The sequence below is a fragment of the Pinus tabuliformis genome, chromosome 1_2 (genome assembly GCF_031772625.1).
Source record: "Pinus tabuliformis cultivar Carrire ecotype Pingquan chromosome 1_2, CPIR1, whole genome shotgun sequence".
Lineage (NCBI taxonomy): Eukaryota > Viridiplantae > Streptophyta > Pinopsida > Pinales > Pinaceae > Pinus > Pinus tabuliformis.
Genome location: NC_142298.1, coordinates 1,119,868,387 through 1,119,884,082, shown reverse-complemented (window position 1 = coordinate 1,119,884,082; position 15,696 = coordinate 1,119,868,387). Strand labels below are relative to the sequence as shown.

Sequence of the window (15,696 nt, the reverse complement as noted above, 5' to 3'; positions counted from 1 at the left end):
GGATCTTATGCAGGATTACAAGGGGTTTCCATTTGGGTTTGGTCTCCCTATACGAGATCCTAACCCCCAAAGGTCTACATTTGCACATGTAGGGTGTGCATAGAGAACCATTGGCCTCCACAGCAGCAGACAACACTCCATGAATCTTCATCAATGCTCAGAGACTACTAGTGATCCACTTTTGGGATGATGGTGATATGCTTGGTACATTATACCCAACAAGACCCCGTAGGAGCCCCACGCTCTTGGCAGGTGTCCCAGGACTTGTACGATGTCATGGCAGCATTCACTCTACCACTCAGACCCTTGCAAAGGATCTACAGGCATCTTCGATTCATATGGAGACCCACGGGGACATTTATGTGCCCTCAGACTCACTGGGAGCACCAAAGGTCTACTACTTGGAGAACAAGGGGCCACCCCCTTGTCCATCATATTCTGAGAAATTTATTCCCCAGTATGGCACTTCAGGACATTAACAGGCCTTTGGAGGGCCCCACGACATGTACATATTATTATTTGGCCCCTTGTGAGGCTTAGTTTTACACTTGTGAGCTAGTTTGGTGGGTTTGTCACCAATAGGAGTTTTATTTGCACATTATTTTATCATTAGGAACTAATGTAGGCCCATATGCTAATTTGAACTCCTTAGGAGGCTATATATTGTCGTTAGGTACATTCTCTGGATCATCACTTGACTTGGGATCTCTCTAATCATAGAGAACGTCGCATTTTTTCCTTGGAGGATATTTTTAGAGATGGATGAATTTTGACATATGGATTTGGGCTATTTTTCTTGTCCTGAAGCTTTGTCTTGCAAACGAAATTTTGGTTGGATATATTCTATAACATTGTAAGTAAATTTTGACGTTGTTATTCTTGTTGTCGCATACTGCTAAAATTAGGGCTAGTTGTTGCATAATTGAAATGTGGAATTAAGCATGTTTTAGCTATTTAATGTATGGACCAATGTTATATGAATGAAATGTCCTAGAGATTATTTGTCTTGATAAGCTTGCATCATTTGCTTTGAAGTATTAATGCTTGAAGGTCACTTTTCTTTTCTTTCTCTCAACATTGGATGAAGCTGACTTTTCGAGCCTCCTTGATCAAGAAACCAAGTTCTTACTCCTCATCATCCTTGACTCTATATCCCCAAGTGAATTAGGCATTGATCCCTCAAAAAGGGTGATCATTTTAACCATCTTTTTACCCTTTTCCCCTTTTTCCCTCATTCTAGCCCCATTAGGTCACCTAGGGCATCAATTTCTGGGGAATTGACCTGAGGAAAAATTTCAATCTCCTACAGGCTATTGCATTGGTCTGTCCACTCCATATCTTCCAAATTTGAGGCAATTCTAACGGTGGAATCTCCAAGAATCCCAAGTCCTAGCTCTAGGATCGAATTTTGCCTAGGCATCCCCATGGCTAGACCTCAACAATGTTGATTTGGGGTAGCATCGGATGTGCTCTAGCCATGAAAATTGGTGGAGAGGCTAAGGCACATGAGATCTTCAATACTCAGAAAGGGTTTGAGCAGATCCTAAACAGTTTGGGAGATATTAAAATAATTAATATTTTTAATGGAGTCCCTAAGTCTAAAGTTAGGGAAAATAAAATATTAATGTGAATTAATGTAAAACTTTGTTAGAATGGTCCAAAAGACATGGATCAAGCTAGATATAATCTTAGTCGTTGATTAGGAACTTAATATCGGCCATTGATTTGTCAACGAGAAAAGTATAAGAGGAGGCTTAAGGGTCACTTGGAGGACACACCAAGAGATCAAGATTTCGACTTCTAGGGCAGGGTTTGCTGATAAAGTTGAGAGAGTGATCAGAGTTGCAGCTAAAGGGCAGTGAAGAGATAGCACTGGGAGGATCAGCGCGGTAGCCAGAGAGGGACGCAAAAGCAGCCAAGGGTTCACGCAGAGCCAATTAGGGCACAGGCAAAGGCAGCCAGGAGCTGCGCAATGCCTCAGAGGGCCAGCGTGGGTGATGCAGAGGGCCAGAGGGCTGACGCAGTGCCTCTAGAGGCTGACGCAAGCTAAGCCAGAGTGACGTTGGGCTAATGTTGGGCCAGAGAGAGGCTGACACAGTCCCTAGATGTTGACGTTGGGGTTTCGTGGGGCAAGTTGGAGTTGTGCAGCTACCAAAGTGTTTATCCGGAGTTTCAACCGAAATATCTGCTTCCGAGTGGAGAAGTACTACTGCCGAGATTTTTCTTTGTTGGGTGAGCCGGATTTGGCACCCAGATTGTATTCTGAAACTGCTTAATAAATCAAACCCTCAAATAGCTGCACCGGTTTTCCCGCATTGGGTTTTTCCGGGGACATTAGTCCAAAAACAACGGTGTCACTTGTGTGCTTGTTTCTATTTCCTTCAGTTGATGATCTGTAATGTGTTAAGCACGTACTTGTATTTATTTCCAATATTTACATGGTAAATAACATGTTAATTAACAGAACAAGTAGGTAGGAATAAATCAATAAAGTACATGAAGGGTTTCTGACGTGTCAGACTTAGAAATTCCAACTTAGTATCAGAGCGTGGTTGCAGATCACAAGAGAATTGAGGACATCAGCCGAGCAAAGCAGCAGCAGTAGAAAATAGTTCTCCCGAGTAACAAAAACTGTTCCTAGCAGAGTAACAACAAGGAAGGGGTGACACAGTGCCTACATCATCAAGATTGAGCCAGGAAGAGGCAGCACAGAGGCTGAAGGAGGCAAAGGCAGGCTCACGTAGAGGCCAGGAGGGCTGATGCAATTGGCTGAGGAGGTTGATTTGCCAGTGCCGGGATTGCGCAGAGCCTAGGAGCTCTAACCTTCAGTTTGTTGGAGTTTAGGAGGTTGTGGGTAAGTTGCAGAGTGGAGCTAGTGGGGTACTGTAGTCAGAACAGTACCTAACAGGGCAAGGCCAAGGAGGAGGGAGTTGCTATCGAGGGTTTCTAGCCGAGAAATCCGGATCAGTGGTGCAGCTGCACAAACGATCAGAGTGGGGGCATCTCGACATTGGCAGAAGGGTTTCCAGGAAGGAAATCGAGGCTCAGAGGGAGTCACACCGAGAACTTCTAGGAGGGAAGTAGAGGAGCAGCGAAATGGCACAACATGGAGTAAGAGACTAGGACACATTGGATGGAGCCTCAAACTTCGTAGTCTAGAAGGCCAGAATCTTATCCGTACTTGACAGAAATCGTGTCAAGCACTTCGCCTTGAAGACGATAGCGATCCCAGTTGACCCGGCTGATAACGACAAGTACGAGGATGCAATGGCGAGGGCTAAGAGTATCATCCTTGACGGGGTCAAGGATCATATAGTACCACATATTGCCGAGAAGAACATGGCACAGGAGATGTGGGAGGCCCTGACCAAGTTGTATCAGCATACTTCCATGCAAAGGAAGATGCTACTAGAAAATCAGCTGCGATCATACCAGATGCAGAAGGGAGAACAGATCGACCCATTCCTCGGTCGATTGAAGGAGATCTGGGATCAGCTGACTTCCATAGGGGCAACGCCGGATCCAGAATTGATGGTGAGAACAACCCTAAATGCAGTCTCAGAAGACTAGGAGGTGTTTGTCCAAAGCATACTGGGCAGGGCGACCCTTCCAGATTGGGAGGAAATGTGGGCTGCTCTTCGCCAAGAAGAGATCAGAACGCTGAGCAAGGTGGGAAGCAGCAGCAAGGGGATCAGAATCAAGAAGGAGGAGGAGAAGGATGCTGCCCTAGCATCTGAGGGAAAGTAGGAGAAACAGAAGGACCTCTCCAAGGTCAAATGCTTCCATTGTGGGGAGTTGGGTCATTATGCGACCTAGTATCTAAGGAAGAAGAGTAAGGGAGAGGCCTCCGAGACCAAGGCAACGCCAGCAAGGGCAGAGAAGGAAGTGGAGACAGACGATGATTGTGCCATGAGTGCACACACACCACTTGAGCGGAAGTAGGGAAACATCGATTTGTAGTCAGGCAGACTACACGCGATGAGGGGCAGGATCCTCAAGGTACCCAGCGTCTTGGATTAGGCCTTGCTATGGGAGCACCGAAGAGGAGTATCAGGACTGGCAGATGTTGGTAGAAATGGATGCGGATGGAGCGAGAGAGGGAGCTACAGTGCAGGATTCCCAGGACAGCGTTAGGCAGCAATGCGAGAAGCACAGGAGTGTTGCACCAGTTCAGGATGGCACAGAGAGGTGTACAATGGTGTGAGATGCACAAAGTTGTTGCAGTTGCGCAGAGGTCAAAGAGGGAGCACTTGTCAGTGAAAGAGGGAGCTTTAGCATCAGGGGTCTCTCTAGCTTGACAGAGATGTCAGAGTTGGGAGATTAGTTACTTACTTCTCAGTAACTGAGTTGCAGTGCAGCGGTTAGCAGTGGTAGTGCTATGGGTAGCATGATGCAACATGATGAGAAGGGTTGCAATGCAGATGCAGTAGTGGCAGTGGTAGGGCCATGGGCAGCAACACGGATGCAGAGGGAGTTGCAATACGGATGCAACAGTGGCAGTGGCAAGGCCATGGGTAGCAATATAAGATGCAGCAATGCAGAGGATGTTGGGCAGCAGGTCTAGAATCAGCACAAGGACTTCTGCCGGATGATCAGGGTGATGCTCAGTGAGGAGTGTTACTACAGCACAGTCCTTGCTAAGAGGGAATGTTGATTTAGGGTAGCGTCGAATGTGCTCTAGCCATGAAAATTAGTGGAGAGGCTAAGGCACATGAGATCTCCAATACCCAAAAATGGTTTGGGTAGATTCTAAACAATTTGGGAGATATTAAAATAATTAATATTTTTAATGGAGTCCCTAAGTCTAAACTTAGGGAAAATAAAATATTAATGTGAATTAATATAAAATTGTGTTAGAATGGTCCAAAAGACATGGATCAAGCCAGATCTAATCTTAGCCATTGATCAGGGACTTAATCTCGACCGTTAATTTGTCAACGAGAAAAGCATAAGAGAAGGCTTGAGGGTCACTTGGAGGACACACCGAGAGATCAAGATTTCGACTTTATAGGGCTGGGTTTGCTGAGAAAGTTGAGAGAGTGATCAGAGTTGCAGCTGAGGGGCAGTGAATACAGAAGCAGAGAGGCAGAGATAGCACTAGGAGGATCAGCGTAGTAGCTGGAGAGAGGGACGCAGAAGCAACCAAGGGTTCACACAGAGCCAACTAGGGCTCACGCAGAGGCATCCAAGAGCTGCGCAGTGCCTCAAAGGGCCAGCATTGGTGACGCAGAGGGCCAGAGGGTTGACGCAGTGCCTCCAGAGGCTGACGCAGTCCAAGCCAGAGTGACGTTGGGCTAACGCTGGGCCAGAGAGAAGCTAACACAGTCCCTAGAGGCTCACGTTGGGGTTTCATGGGGCAGATTGGAGTTGTGGAGCTGCCGGAGTGTTTATCTAGGGTTTCAGTCGGAATATCTGCTTCCGAGTAGAGAGGTAATACTACCAAGATTTTTCTCTGTTGGGTGAGCCAAATTTGGCACCCAGATTGTATTCTGAAACTGCATAATAAATCAAACCCTCAGATAGCTGCACCAGTTTTCCCGCATTGGGTTTTTCCGGGGACATTAGTCCAAAAACAACAGTGTCACTTGTGTGCTTGTTTCTATTTCCTTCAGTTGATGATCTGTAATGTGTTGAGCATGTACTTGTATTTATTCCCCGGTATTTGCATGGTAAATAACTTGTTAATTAATAGAACAAGTAGGTAGGAATAAATCAATAAAGTACATGAAGGGTTTCTAACGTGTCAGACTTAGAAATTCCAAAAAACGGGATCAATTCAACCTTTTGAAGTATTCTTGTTTGGTACTTTCCTTTCACCTTGTCTAGGACAGGAACATCATTGGTTGCTATATTCCATCCCCGAACCTAGATTGGGTCCACTTGGCCCCGTGTGGTCCCACTTCTCTATAAGGATTATTTGTCAAGGACCATTTGGGAATCCAACTTTCCCAAGGATTATAGGGATTGAGAACCCCGTCTATAAGCCTATTCCTTCTCCCTGAACCCTCCAATCCTCAACCCTTACCCTTGGAGGACCGAGTCCCTTGCTTAAAGAGTAAGAAATTTCCATTCTTCACTCCATCCTTGGGAAAGGGTTTCCAGGGTCACTTTCCACCTATCCATTGACATATACTTTACAAGTTATCCCTACACTATCGGGACTCCTCCCATCGGTAAAAGTCCTTGAAGAGCAGGGAGACTTAGCTATGGTGATAATGAGCTACGCCTCCATCGTTAGCCCTCTTAGGAACCCCTTTTAGGTCCCCTCCTAGTTTGAGTGGTAACACTTCTAGTGTTGTTGCCGAGGACACGGGATGTGTGTTTTGTTCCCTTTACGACATATTGACATATCATTATCGGTGACTCCACTAGAAGAATGAAGCCCTAGTTCTTCATTGAGCTTTGAAGTTAATGCTTGTAGGGTGAAGCAAGCATCTATCAAGGCACCTCAATTCACCTTAGCGACTCCATTATAATCTTAATATGCAAAGTCATAGAATATGGAGATTTCTCTCGGTCCTATATTTGAAAAACTCAATAACCAAGAAATTCAAGCGCTGCAAAAGAAAGTTGTCAAACATGCACGAACTTTTCAAAATATGTTGGAGAGAATGGATATGGAATTCATGCTAAGGTTTTATAGGTTGCAAGAAGTACAACTCAACATAGTAAGGTGATCTTATGAAGAGGATCCTAGTTCTCCTTGACCTTGCTCACATAACTTTTGCCTTGAATATTTTGGATAACCTCATTAATATGAAAAGGAATACCTCCTCTGGGGATGACGAAGAGGTGGATCCCATGAGCCTCCAAGTCACGTAAGAAAGAATGGATGAATATAGTAGGTCATGTAGGGAGGTAGTAAGGGAATATAATTCTAATGAAGTTTTCTCTTGCTTATATGAAGAAGAAGTGAAGCTTCATAAGATGAAATGTGAATATAAGGAAAACCCTACTAACACTCTCCTTCTAGAAGCATACTACCAAAATCATGTAACGATTACCTTAGACATAGTTCTTCAAGAGAGAAGAGAAGAAGAGAGGTCTTGCTTATCGACCAACCAAGATGAATATGACCTTGAGGATCTCGGTGATGAGCAGGAAGATGAGTCCTCATCGAGGCTGCAGAATGATTTTGAGAATACATTTGTTGAGGAGAATGAAGTTATGGAAAGTAGGGTCGAGACTGACTTTACCTTTCTCAAGGATATCACTCCTGACGAATCCCCTTTTGAAAACCTTGAGGAAGGTGATCCCATAAGCTCCTTAGAGAGTGACAATGGAGATTATTTCCTCATTAAAAAGGAGAAGTGGGAAAGTGTTGGGCCCCAATTTGATTGTGCTCCAATTTATGATACTGACAAGGAAGATGAGATTGAGATTGGTTCTTCCTTTATTCCGAACATTACTTGCAATGACATATCCATCAATACCTTTGGGAAAGAGTATTATTATTTTCCCTTGCATGAAGAAGGACAGTTGGAAATGATTGATTCTCCTTTTAATGAAATCCCAATCTTTGATGCTTATAATGAGGAAAGCAATGACACTCCCACCTACCCACTTCATGGCTATGTATTCAAATCACTTGAGCCTCTAAATTGTGGAGAAGGAAATCCCATCGAATATGACACTTTGCCCTCCCCTTTGCCTTCCCCTCTTGTTCATCACCTTGAGTCTCCCTCAAGTAATTTCCTTGTCTCTTTTGATATGACCTTTAGTGACAATGCCCTTTTTCCCCTTTCTGAATATGGTGTCAAGGAGGAACCCTTCATTGAATATACTTTATCCCCTTTGACCCATCATCGGGATTATGATCACTCCGCTACCTCCCCTCCCCGTTGTGACCATCACATTGAGAGACATATTTGTTGCACTCCTTCTTTCTCTCACCCTTCGTTCCCCTCTCATCCTATGGGACTAGGATTGAAGATTAACCCTCTGTTTAAGGTGAGGGAACAAAAATACAGTCAAACCCTTTCTTCTTCCGAGTCATCCAATAATTCATGTCCAGGGAAAAACAAACATAAGCACTTGATTGCACAATGAAAAACATGCCTTTAGGATCGGATTGCCCACCTTCAAACATATGCTCTCGACAGATGGACGAGGTGACATATGACTGATGCAGGGAGCAGAGATCAAATGGCACAATGAATCAACTGCATTGGTGGCTATCAGGGGTTGTTAGCTATCGGCTGAAGAGATATCTAGGAGAAAATTTCTCCTATGGGGTTACCCACTTTTGGTTGGTAACAGGTTGAACCGAAGAGGGGGCACTAGACAACAGTGAAGCATGTGCTACATTATTTGCAAGGTATAATCGAGTATGGGATCAGATATACTCGAGGTGATGGTGTCAGGTTGTGGGCTATACTGATGCAGACTAGGTAGGAAGTACAGTGGACAAAAAGAGCACTTCAAGGTGTTGCTTCAACATGGGATCGGGAGTTGTCTCTTGGTACAACGAGAAACAGAAGTTTGTGGCACTGAGCTCTATAGAAGCAAAGTATATAGCAGTGAGCATGGCAACATATGACGCCATTTGGCTTCGAAAGTTGTTAGTAGCCTTGTTTGATTAGAATATGGGGATGACTGTGATACACTATGACAATCATAGTTGCATTAGGCTCTTTGAAAATCTTGTGTTTCCTAACAATTTGAAGCATATAGACATCAGATATCGTTTCATCAGAGATTGTGTACGACGCAGAACAATCTAGCTATTATATGTTCCTAGAGATCAGCAAGTAGCAGACATCCTGACGAAGGCCTTGGGGAAGGCAAAATTCATCTTCTTCGAAAATAAGTTGGGTATTATACAGAACAATTTCCTCACTAAGAGGGAGTGTTAAATTTTGTAGCTTGAACAAGTGTTCTAGTCTTAGGAGGTATCAATGAGGCTAAGAGCACAAGAGAAATAAATATCTCCAAGCCTAATAAATTTTTCTAAGGGAAAATGTCTTAATTAAATTATTAACTAGTTTTTAAAAATTTACATAATTTAGGAAAATATGTTAATTAATTAATATTAATTGAGACAAGTCGACTTCTCAAAAAGTGACTTGATAGAGTCAAGATGATCTTAGCCATTGATCAGGATTAGATCTTGGTCATTGAATTCTCAACGAGAGATTATAAGAGGAAGTTGATGGACATCCTAGAGACACATTGAATTGAAGCACAATGATAGCTTGGGTTGACACCTGTGAGGGTTTTCGCAGTGATTGAGCGAGAAGCATTTTTTCATAGTTATTCTTCATCTAAGAGTCTTCCAATTCCTGAGATTCATAGGCAAATACTACGTTGACCAAATTGTTTTACAAAGGGCCAATTTTCTCCAATGGTGCGAATTACCAAAGGGAGGTTGATTTTCCAAGAGTGCGAATTGCCGGAGAGAGGTTGATTTGCCGAAGAGGTCAATTCGCAGGAGGTTGAATAGCCAAAGGAGCCTGCTTTACTAGGAAGTAAGGCCGAGATTTTCCAGTAGTGCGGTTGCTAGTGGAGTACGAATTTTTCCAATTCGCACGTGTGGGCCGAATTTGTGTCATACAACAGTGTCGAGTTGCTTCCAGAGGGTCGAATTTATTTGCCAGAGTGAAGATTAATTTTCATCAGAGCTTTGCCATTTCACAGCAACAATTAATGTAATTCTCAACTACAAATTTGCTGAAGAATAATAAAACCCTCATTGGAAGAACTAATTTTCCCCACATTGGGGTTTTTCCAAGGACATTTGTCCAAAATCATCAATGTCTATTTTTAAGTGTGTGGTTTTCTCAGTTCTTGTGAATTTTAATAGGTGAATATAGTAATAATGTTTTTATTCAGTATTTGCATTAAATAATTTTGCTAAGACAAATAATCTTTAAAAGATAGGTTGGATAATTGCCAGATAAGTGCAATAATTTTCACATATTGTCCTCTTTCCATCCTTAGGATAGCGTCCCATGTGAGCTTTTGATTTGACCCCATTGCCCAATGGAAAGACACTAGTATCAAGTACTTCCACCCATTTTCTTTTCTTAATTCATTCAAAATTGTTTTGCTAGAATTTACTCTTTATATTACCATTGAACTCATTGCCTAAAATCCCAGCAACCCTATCCTAGGGAAGCCGCCCTTGAACCAAAGGAGAGCCAGCCGAAAGTGTAGAAGAGGGTTGGTGAGGTGACAATGGCCCCCTCTTAGTTGAGACTTTATCTCAAGAAGTGAGGGTTTGTGTGATAATGGGCCTATAGTTGATTAATAAGTGCAAGGCACTTACTATAAGGGAGAGTAGGATTCAAATGGTAGGGGCACCTTTCCCACCTAAATAAAGGTTACTTTCAAAGAGAGTTTGTGTGATAACAGGCCTATAGTTGATTAATAAGTGCAAGGCACTTACTATAAGGGAGAGTAGGGTTCAAATGGTAGGGGCACCTTTCCCACCTAAATAAAGGTTACTTTCAAAGAATCTTCCACTGCCTAATACACAATATTCTAGCAAGTACAATGGACCTATACCCAAGCTTTATAGTAACAATTAGCTTCGGCTACTTAAAAATATAAAATGATATAGAAACCCATCTAATAATCAATTTGCCTATCACTAATTTGGCCCCATTCTCGGATCCATTTCCGTTCCATTTCCCTACATGATGAATATGGTGTCCAGTACCACAGCCCCGAGGATAACATTTTCCTTCAATCCTTTCAACCATTTTCCTTCAATCCTTTCAACCGATTGATTGATATAACCTTGTAGAGCAGCTTTGGCTAAGACCCGAGCAGTTTCCTCAAAACTCGCATAAGATACAAAACTTGAGGATTCAGAGATGCCCTTGTTATTCCCAATGACAAAGTTTGATAGTAGATTGCCTCTTCTCAAGCACAATCTGTTGTGGAGGCACAAATTGATAAAACAACCGATATATTAAATTTACTTTATTATATATGAAATTGAATGATGATGTTACAATTGATGGCTCCTGGCTTAAATATAGCTATATCGGTTGTTTTATCAATCTGTGCCTCCATAACACAATCCATTCTCCGTGCTCGTAGTCCAATAAGTTCCCCAGGTGGAAAAAAAAAAACAACAACATTTTCAATGGGTTAATTAGAACATTTGGTTAATTAGGTGCACTAGTCTAAGCCAAGGGTTTTCCTTGTTTAAAAAAAACACTACTAATTTGAACTTGAGAAGAGAAATATGTTTTTCCTGTTAAGTTATATGCAAGTTTAGTTCTGCCAAACTGATTACAAATACAATTGTACTTGAAAAAAGAAACGTCTTTCCTATTAAGTTATATGCAAGTTAAGTTCTGCGAAACTGATTACAAAGTTTAAAATCATTATTGTATTTGGAAAAAATATATATGTTTTTCCTATTAATTTATATGCAAATTTAGTTCTGCGAAACTGATTACAAATGTCAAAATCAAAATTGAATTAGAAAAGGTGAGAATACAGAGTTACAAGTAGTGGGTATACTTACTTCTTTCAGAAGCTGTGGAATGACATCGATGGGATTTCCTTTGAACAAGAGCAAACGAGATCCTCTTTGTCTCAAACTGCCATCAAGATCAGCAATGCACTGCAATAAGAACTGAATTCTATTGATACCCACATGGGCAGAACCAAGAGAAGGTGCATTTGGGTCAGGTTCCAGGAACCATGGATCCAAAACAAACACGGGAAACACATGCTTGGCATCCTTGCATGCATATTCCAAAGCTGGGTTATCATGAATTCTCAGACCTTTTCTAAACCATATTAGAGAATTCCCCTGCATTATTTTCCTGTTAGCAATGCTGGTAGCACTGTAAAGGGCAACGGTATTTTGAAGACGAAGAAGCTTGTTTGCTGCTATGGATTTGAGTATGATGGAGATGGGCATGTGCCTTTATGGATATTGAAAATTCACTCTCAGACGAACAGCATTGTTGAAATATGCGATCCAAAGGTGGGACCAAAATATACATTCATTGAATATGTAAAAACCAGTGCATGGGCCTGACGAACGACAGAGCGCAGGGTAGGAGCTCTAGGTTGGGGTTCCTTTTGAATGGGAACTCACTCTTATTAGCGGGCAAATAAAATATAGGTCGCAAACATCTAGTTTGCGCGCAAACATTATGGATGGTTTGTAGAATATATGCAGTCACTGGGAGCATCTGGTTTCGTGTGCGCCTGCAAGTGTCAAGTTTGCCAGTTTTGTGGCCGTAAACGTGTGAGGACGTCGGCAATGCTGCGTCATATGCAGGATGGCCTCATTTAATGCCCATCGGAGCCACATTTTGAATAAATTACAGTATGTCCGACCTGAAATTACATTCTAGCGCATTACATTTGGATCTTCGCAGCCGAATTTATGTCCGACCTGAACTTTATAAATTGAAATTAGTTTATCTCCGACCTGAACTTATAAATTGAAATTAATATTTTATTAAAATAAAATTAATTGAGAGAGCGGGAGATAAATATGGTTGAAATGTCAAAAAACTATTAAGGGAATATCGTTGAAAAAGGCCATCGCGATTTTAAGGGAGGTTGTATGCCCAAATACATCTTTTTTTTTTGGGGTCGGCATGAAATGATATTTTAAGGTTTATGAGACTAAAAATAGTCTATGAGACCATTAGTTTCTTGTTTTTCGTTCTTTGCAATTCAATGTTTTTCGATTCAAATTGATGATGCGCTGACCCAACTTTCCAACAATCTCCTCGGTAAAAAGACAATGCCAAGAAACTGATGCTAACATGTTCTCATAACTTTCTCTAATGTCTTTGAATGCATCACATTCCAAAATGAAATGTTTTTCCGATGAGGTGATGCAAGTTGCATTTTTTGATGGGAATTTAAAAATAAAAGAGGGTTTTTTTAATGATGGTTTTTAATCAATTTGTTTTTAAAGTTTTAAATTAAAAAGTTCAGGTTTTTAAAGTTTTAAAATGGAAACAAATTGAAAAAATCCAACAACGCTTGATTATGAGAAAGTTCAAAATAAAAAGTTCAGTATTTTATGAAATAATGTTGAGTGAAACAAGAGCAACTCTCATGGAAGCAATTGCTATAGTGTGGCTTATAAGATATCTAAAAAGAATTGAGCAAATGAGAGTAGGTAGATGGTCTAATGTTATCTTCAATGAAGGCATGAGTGAAAGAAACAAAACATGGATGAAAAAAAACTACACATGGATGCAAAAATGGAATATCTGCCTCAATGTTTGTCCCACAAATAGCAAAGAGCTAAAGGATTTTGTTATGGAGAAGTTTGGTAAAAAGGTAGGGGGAAAGAGTTGGGTAGAAAGAAGAAATATTACAATGAGAAATTCAACCATACCTGTGATCTACAACAAAAAGAGTTCATTGGAGCTAGCATTTCGTGGAGGGCAAAGGTTCTTATTACTCAATTAAGGAACAACTCACATCAACTTCAGTGTGAAACGGGAAGGTGGAAAAGGCCTAAAGAAGCTTGGGGAGAATGGGTGTGTACATTTTGCACGTCTCGGGCTCTCGAATCAGAAAAACATTTCCTTTTGGAATGTGATGCATTCAAAGCCATCAGAGAAAGTTATCAGAACATGTTAGCATCACTTTCTTGTCATTGCCTTGTTAGGGAGGGGATTATTAAAAGGTTGGGTAAGCTCATCATCAATTTGAATCGAAAAAGGATTGAATTGCAAAAAGCGAAAAACAACGAAATAATGGTCTCATAGACTATTTTTAGTCTCGTGAACCTTAAGATATCATTTCATTATATTTAATTTTAATTTTATTTGTATTTTAATAGATTTGATCCTTTTAGGTGTTAGGTAGATTCGGAATTAAGATGAATGTAGACAAGTTTAATTATTAATTATAATTATAATTATTAATTTTATTTATTATTTATAATTATAACTATTTATTTTATTTTATTTTTAAGTAGTTTGACTAATTAAAACTTTTTATTAATAATTATAATTATTATTTCTTTTGTTTTTTGTTTATTTTATTTTATGTAATTTGATCCGGTCAAAATGTTTAGCCGGTCATGACAAGACATTACAACATATTTTACATACTAGATTGGAGAGTGTCTCTCGGTGCAATGAGGTTAAAGATTGTATGTATAGCCAAATTTATTTATTGTGTAGTCAATATCATAATGTTATTTTGACAAGATCATGCAAATTGCATTGAGGGTAGGAATTTGAAAATGAAATGTACCCAATAAATTTCACAATTTGAACAACACGTTTACCGGTTTTCAAAGTTTAAACAAAGAATGTTAAGAGTCTCTACTTGTATTTAAATGTATTAGATTGACAATTTGCCCATCACCTTCCATCCTTGGTTGCATTGTCCAGTTCGCATCATGTTGCTTATGCATGTTAATTCTACATAGCCTTTATTCGTATTGGGTGTACTTACTCTAGTTGAGGCTATATTATAAATGTAATTTATTCAGCTTTTATTCCTTAAAATCAAGTATAGGAAATTCTTGGAGACTTTAATATAGTTGATAATTTTGTAACTAAGGTAATCATCACCAACTAAGTTCTAAGCACCTCTTCGTGAGGAACCAAGAGATCAAACCCATGAACTTCTCAACTTCAGGGAGAGATCCCACATTGTAACCACATGAACTAACCATCAATGCTATTTTTTTTCCACACCCTATATGATAACACCATATAATATATGGGAATTTTATGTAATTAGGTAAGCAAGTTACCCATAAATAGCATTATCACTTCTCGATGTGCCCTTATGAACTTACAACAAAGTGTTAGGTAACAATGGAAAATACATATTTGTGTCCATGAAAAAAATAATTTGCAAAGTGTCACTGTCATAAAGAGGGCTAAGTGAATATGTAGACATTATGTCTAAAACTTTGATGTGATGTGTTTCCTACCAAGGACTTTGTAAATAAGCATTGTTCCACTTAAGCCTTGCAAATGAGTATGGCTTCATTTTAACCATGCAAAATAGTTAGTAGGGCATCCCAGTCACAAAGAGGAATAAATAAATAATATCCACCATGCAGAGTTCTCTTTAAGACTTTGACATCATCAATATTTTGCATGGAATCTTGTGAATGTGCATGGTTCCACAATGTAGAATCTATGCACAAAATCTTGATGTGAAAAGAATTTCTACTTGAAACATTCACATGACAAGCAAAGCAGAGTTTTTGCCTAAAACCTTGATATGGCAAGTAAAGAAAGTGAAACCACTCACTTTTCTTCTGGAAAGATACTTCTTATATTTACATAATAAATATGTTTACATCAACTAAGTTAAAAAAGGGTGGAAGGGTCTATATAGTGGCACTTATATCTTCCTCCTACACATTATAACCAATAAAAGGTCCAAATATATATTAATCTCTAATAATTGACATCTTTGATAAGAAAAAAACTTTCAACCGATAGTTGCATGTACCTCATCCCTCCTCATATGACAAAGAGCATATGAAGTGTTAGCCTCATTCTCAAAAACATTTTGATAACATGTTTCGAAAGGATAAAACAATGTAGAAATCCTCATACAATGTCAAATGCCACTAAAAAATGAGCAGACCAGAGGCCCAGAGTCACTAAATAGAACTACACACCAATGACCTCTCCCATGAAAAAGAGTTAAATATTGTGTTAGCACATGATCCCAATGACATATAACAAACTAGCAATCCCACAATGTATTATTCATCATTTTACAACA

The 15,696-nt window shown here is 40.2% G+C and overlaps 1 protein-coding gene across 1 annotated transcript in view; it reads right to left on the bottom strand.

Moving 5' to 3' along the window:
- UVR3 (DNA photolyase family protein) overlaps positions 1 to 12,383 on the bottom strand; it is a 303,194-nt gene extending 290,811 nt beyond the window's left edge. Inside the window, exon 1 of the mRNA XM_089396602.1 lies at positions 11,480 to 12,383. Coding sequence (XP_089252728.1) covers positions 11,480 to 11,881 — 402 coding nt within the window. The 5' untranslated portion in view covers positions 11,882 to 12,383. The remainder of the gene's footprint in view (positions 1 to 11,479) is intronic.
- Between the last annotated feature and the right edge of the window lie 3,313 nt (positions 12,384 to 15,696).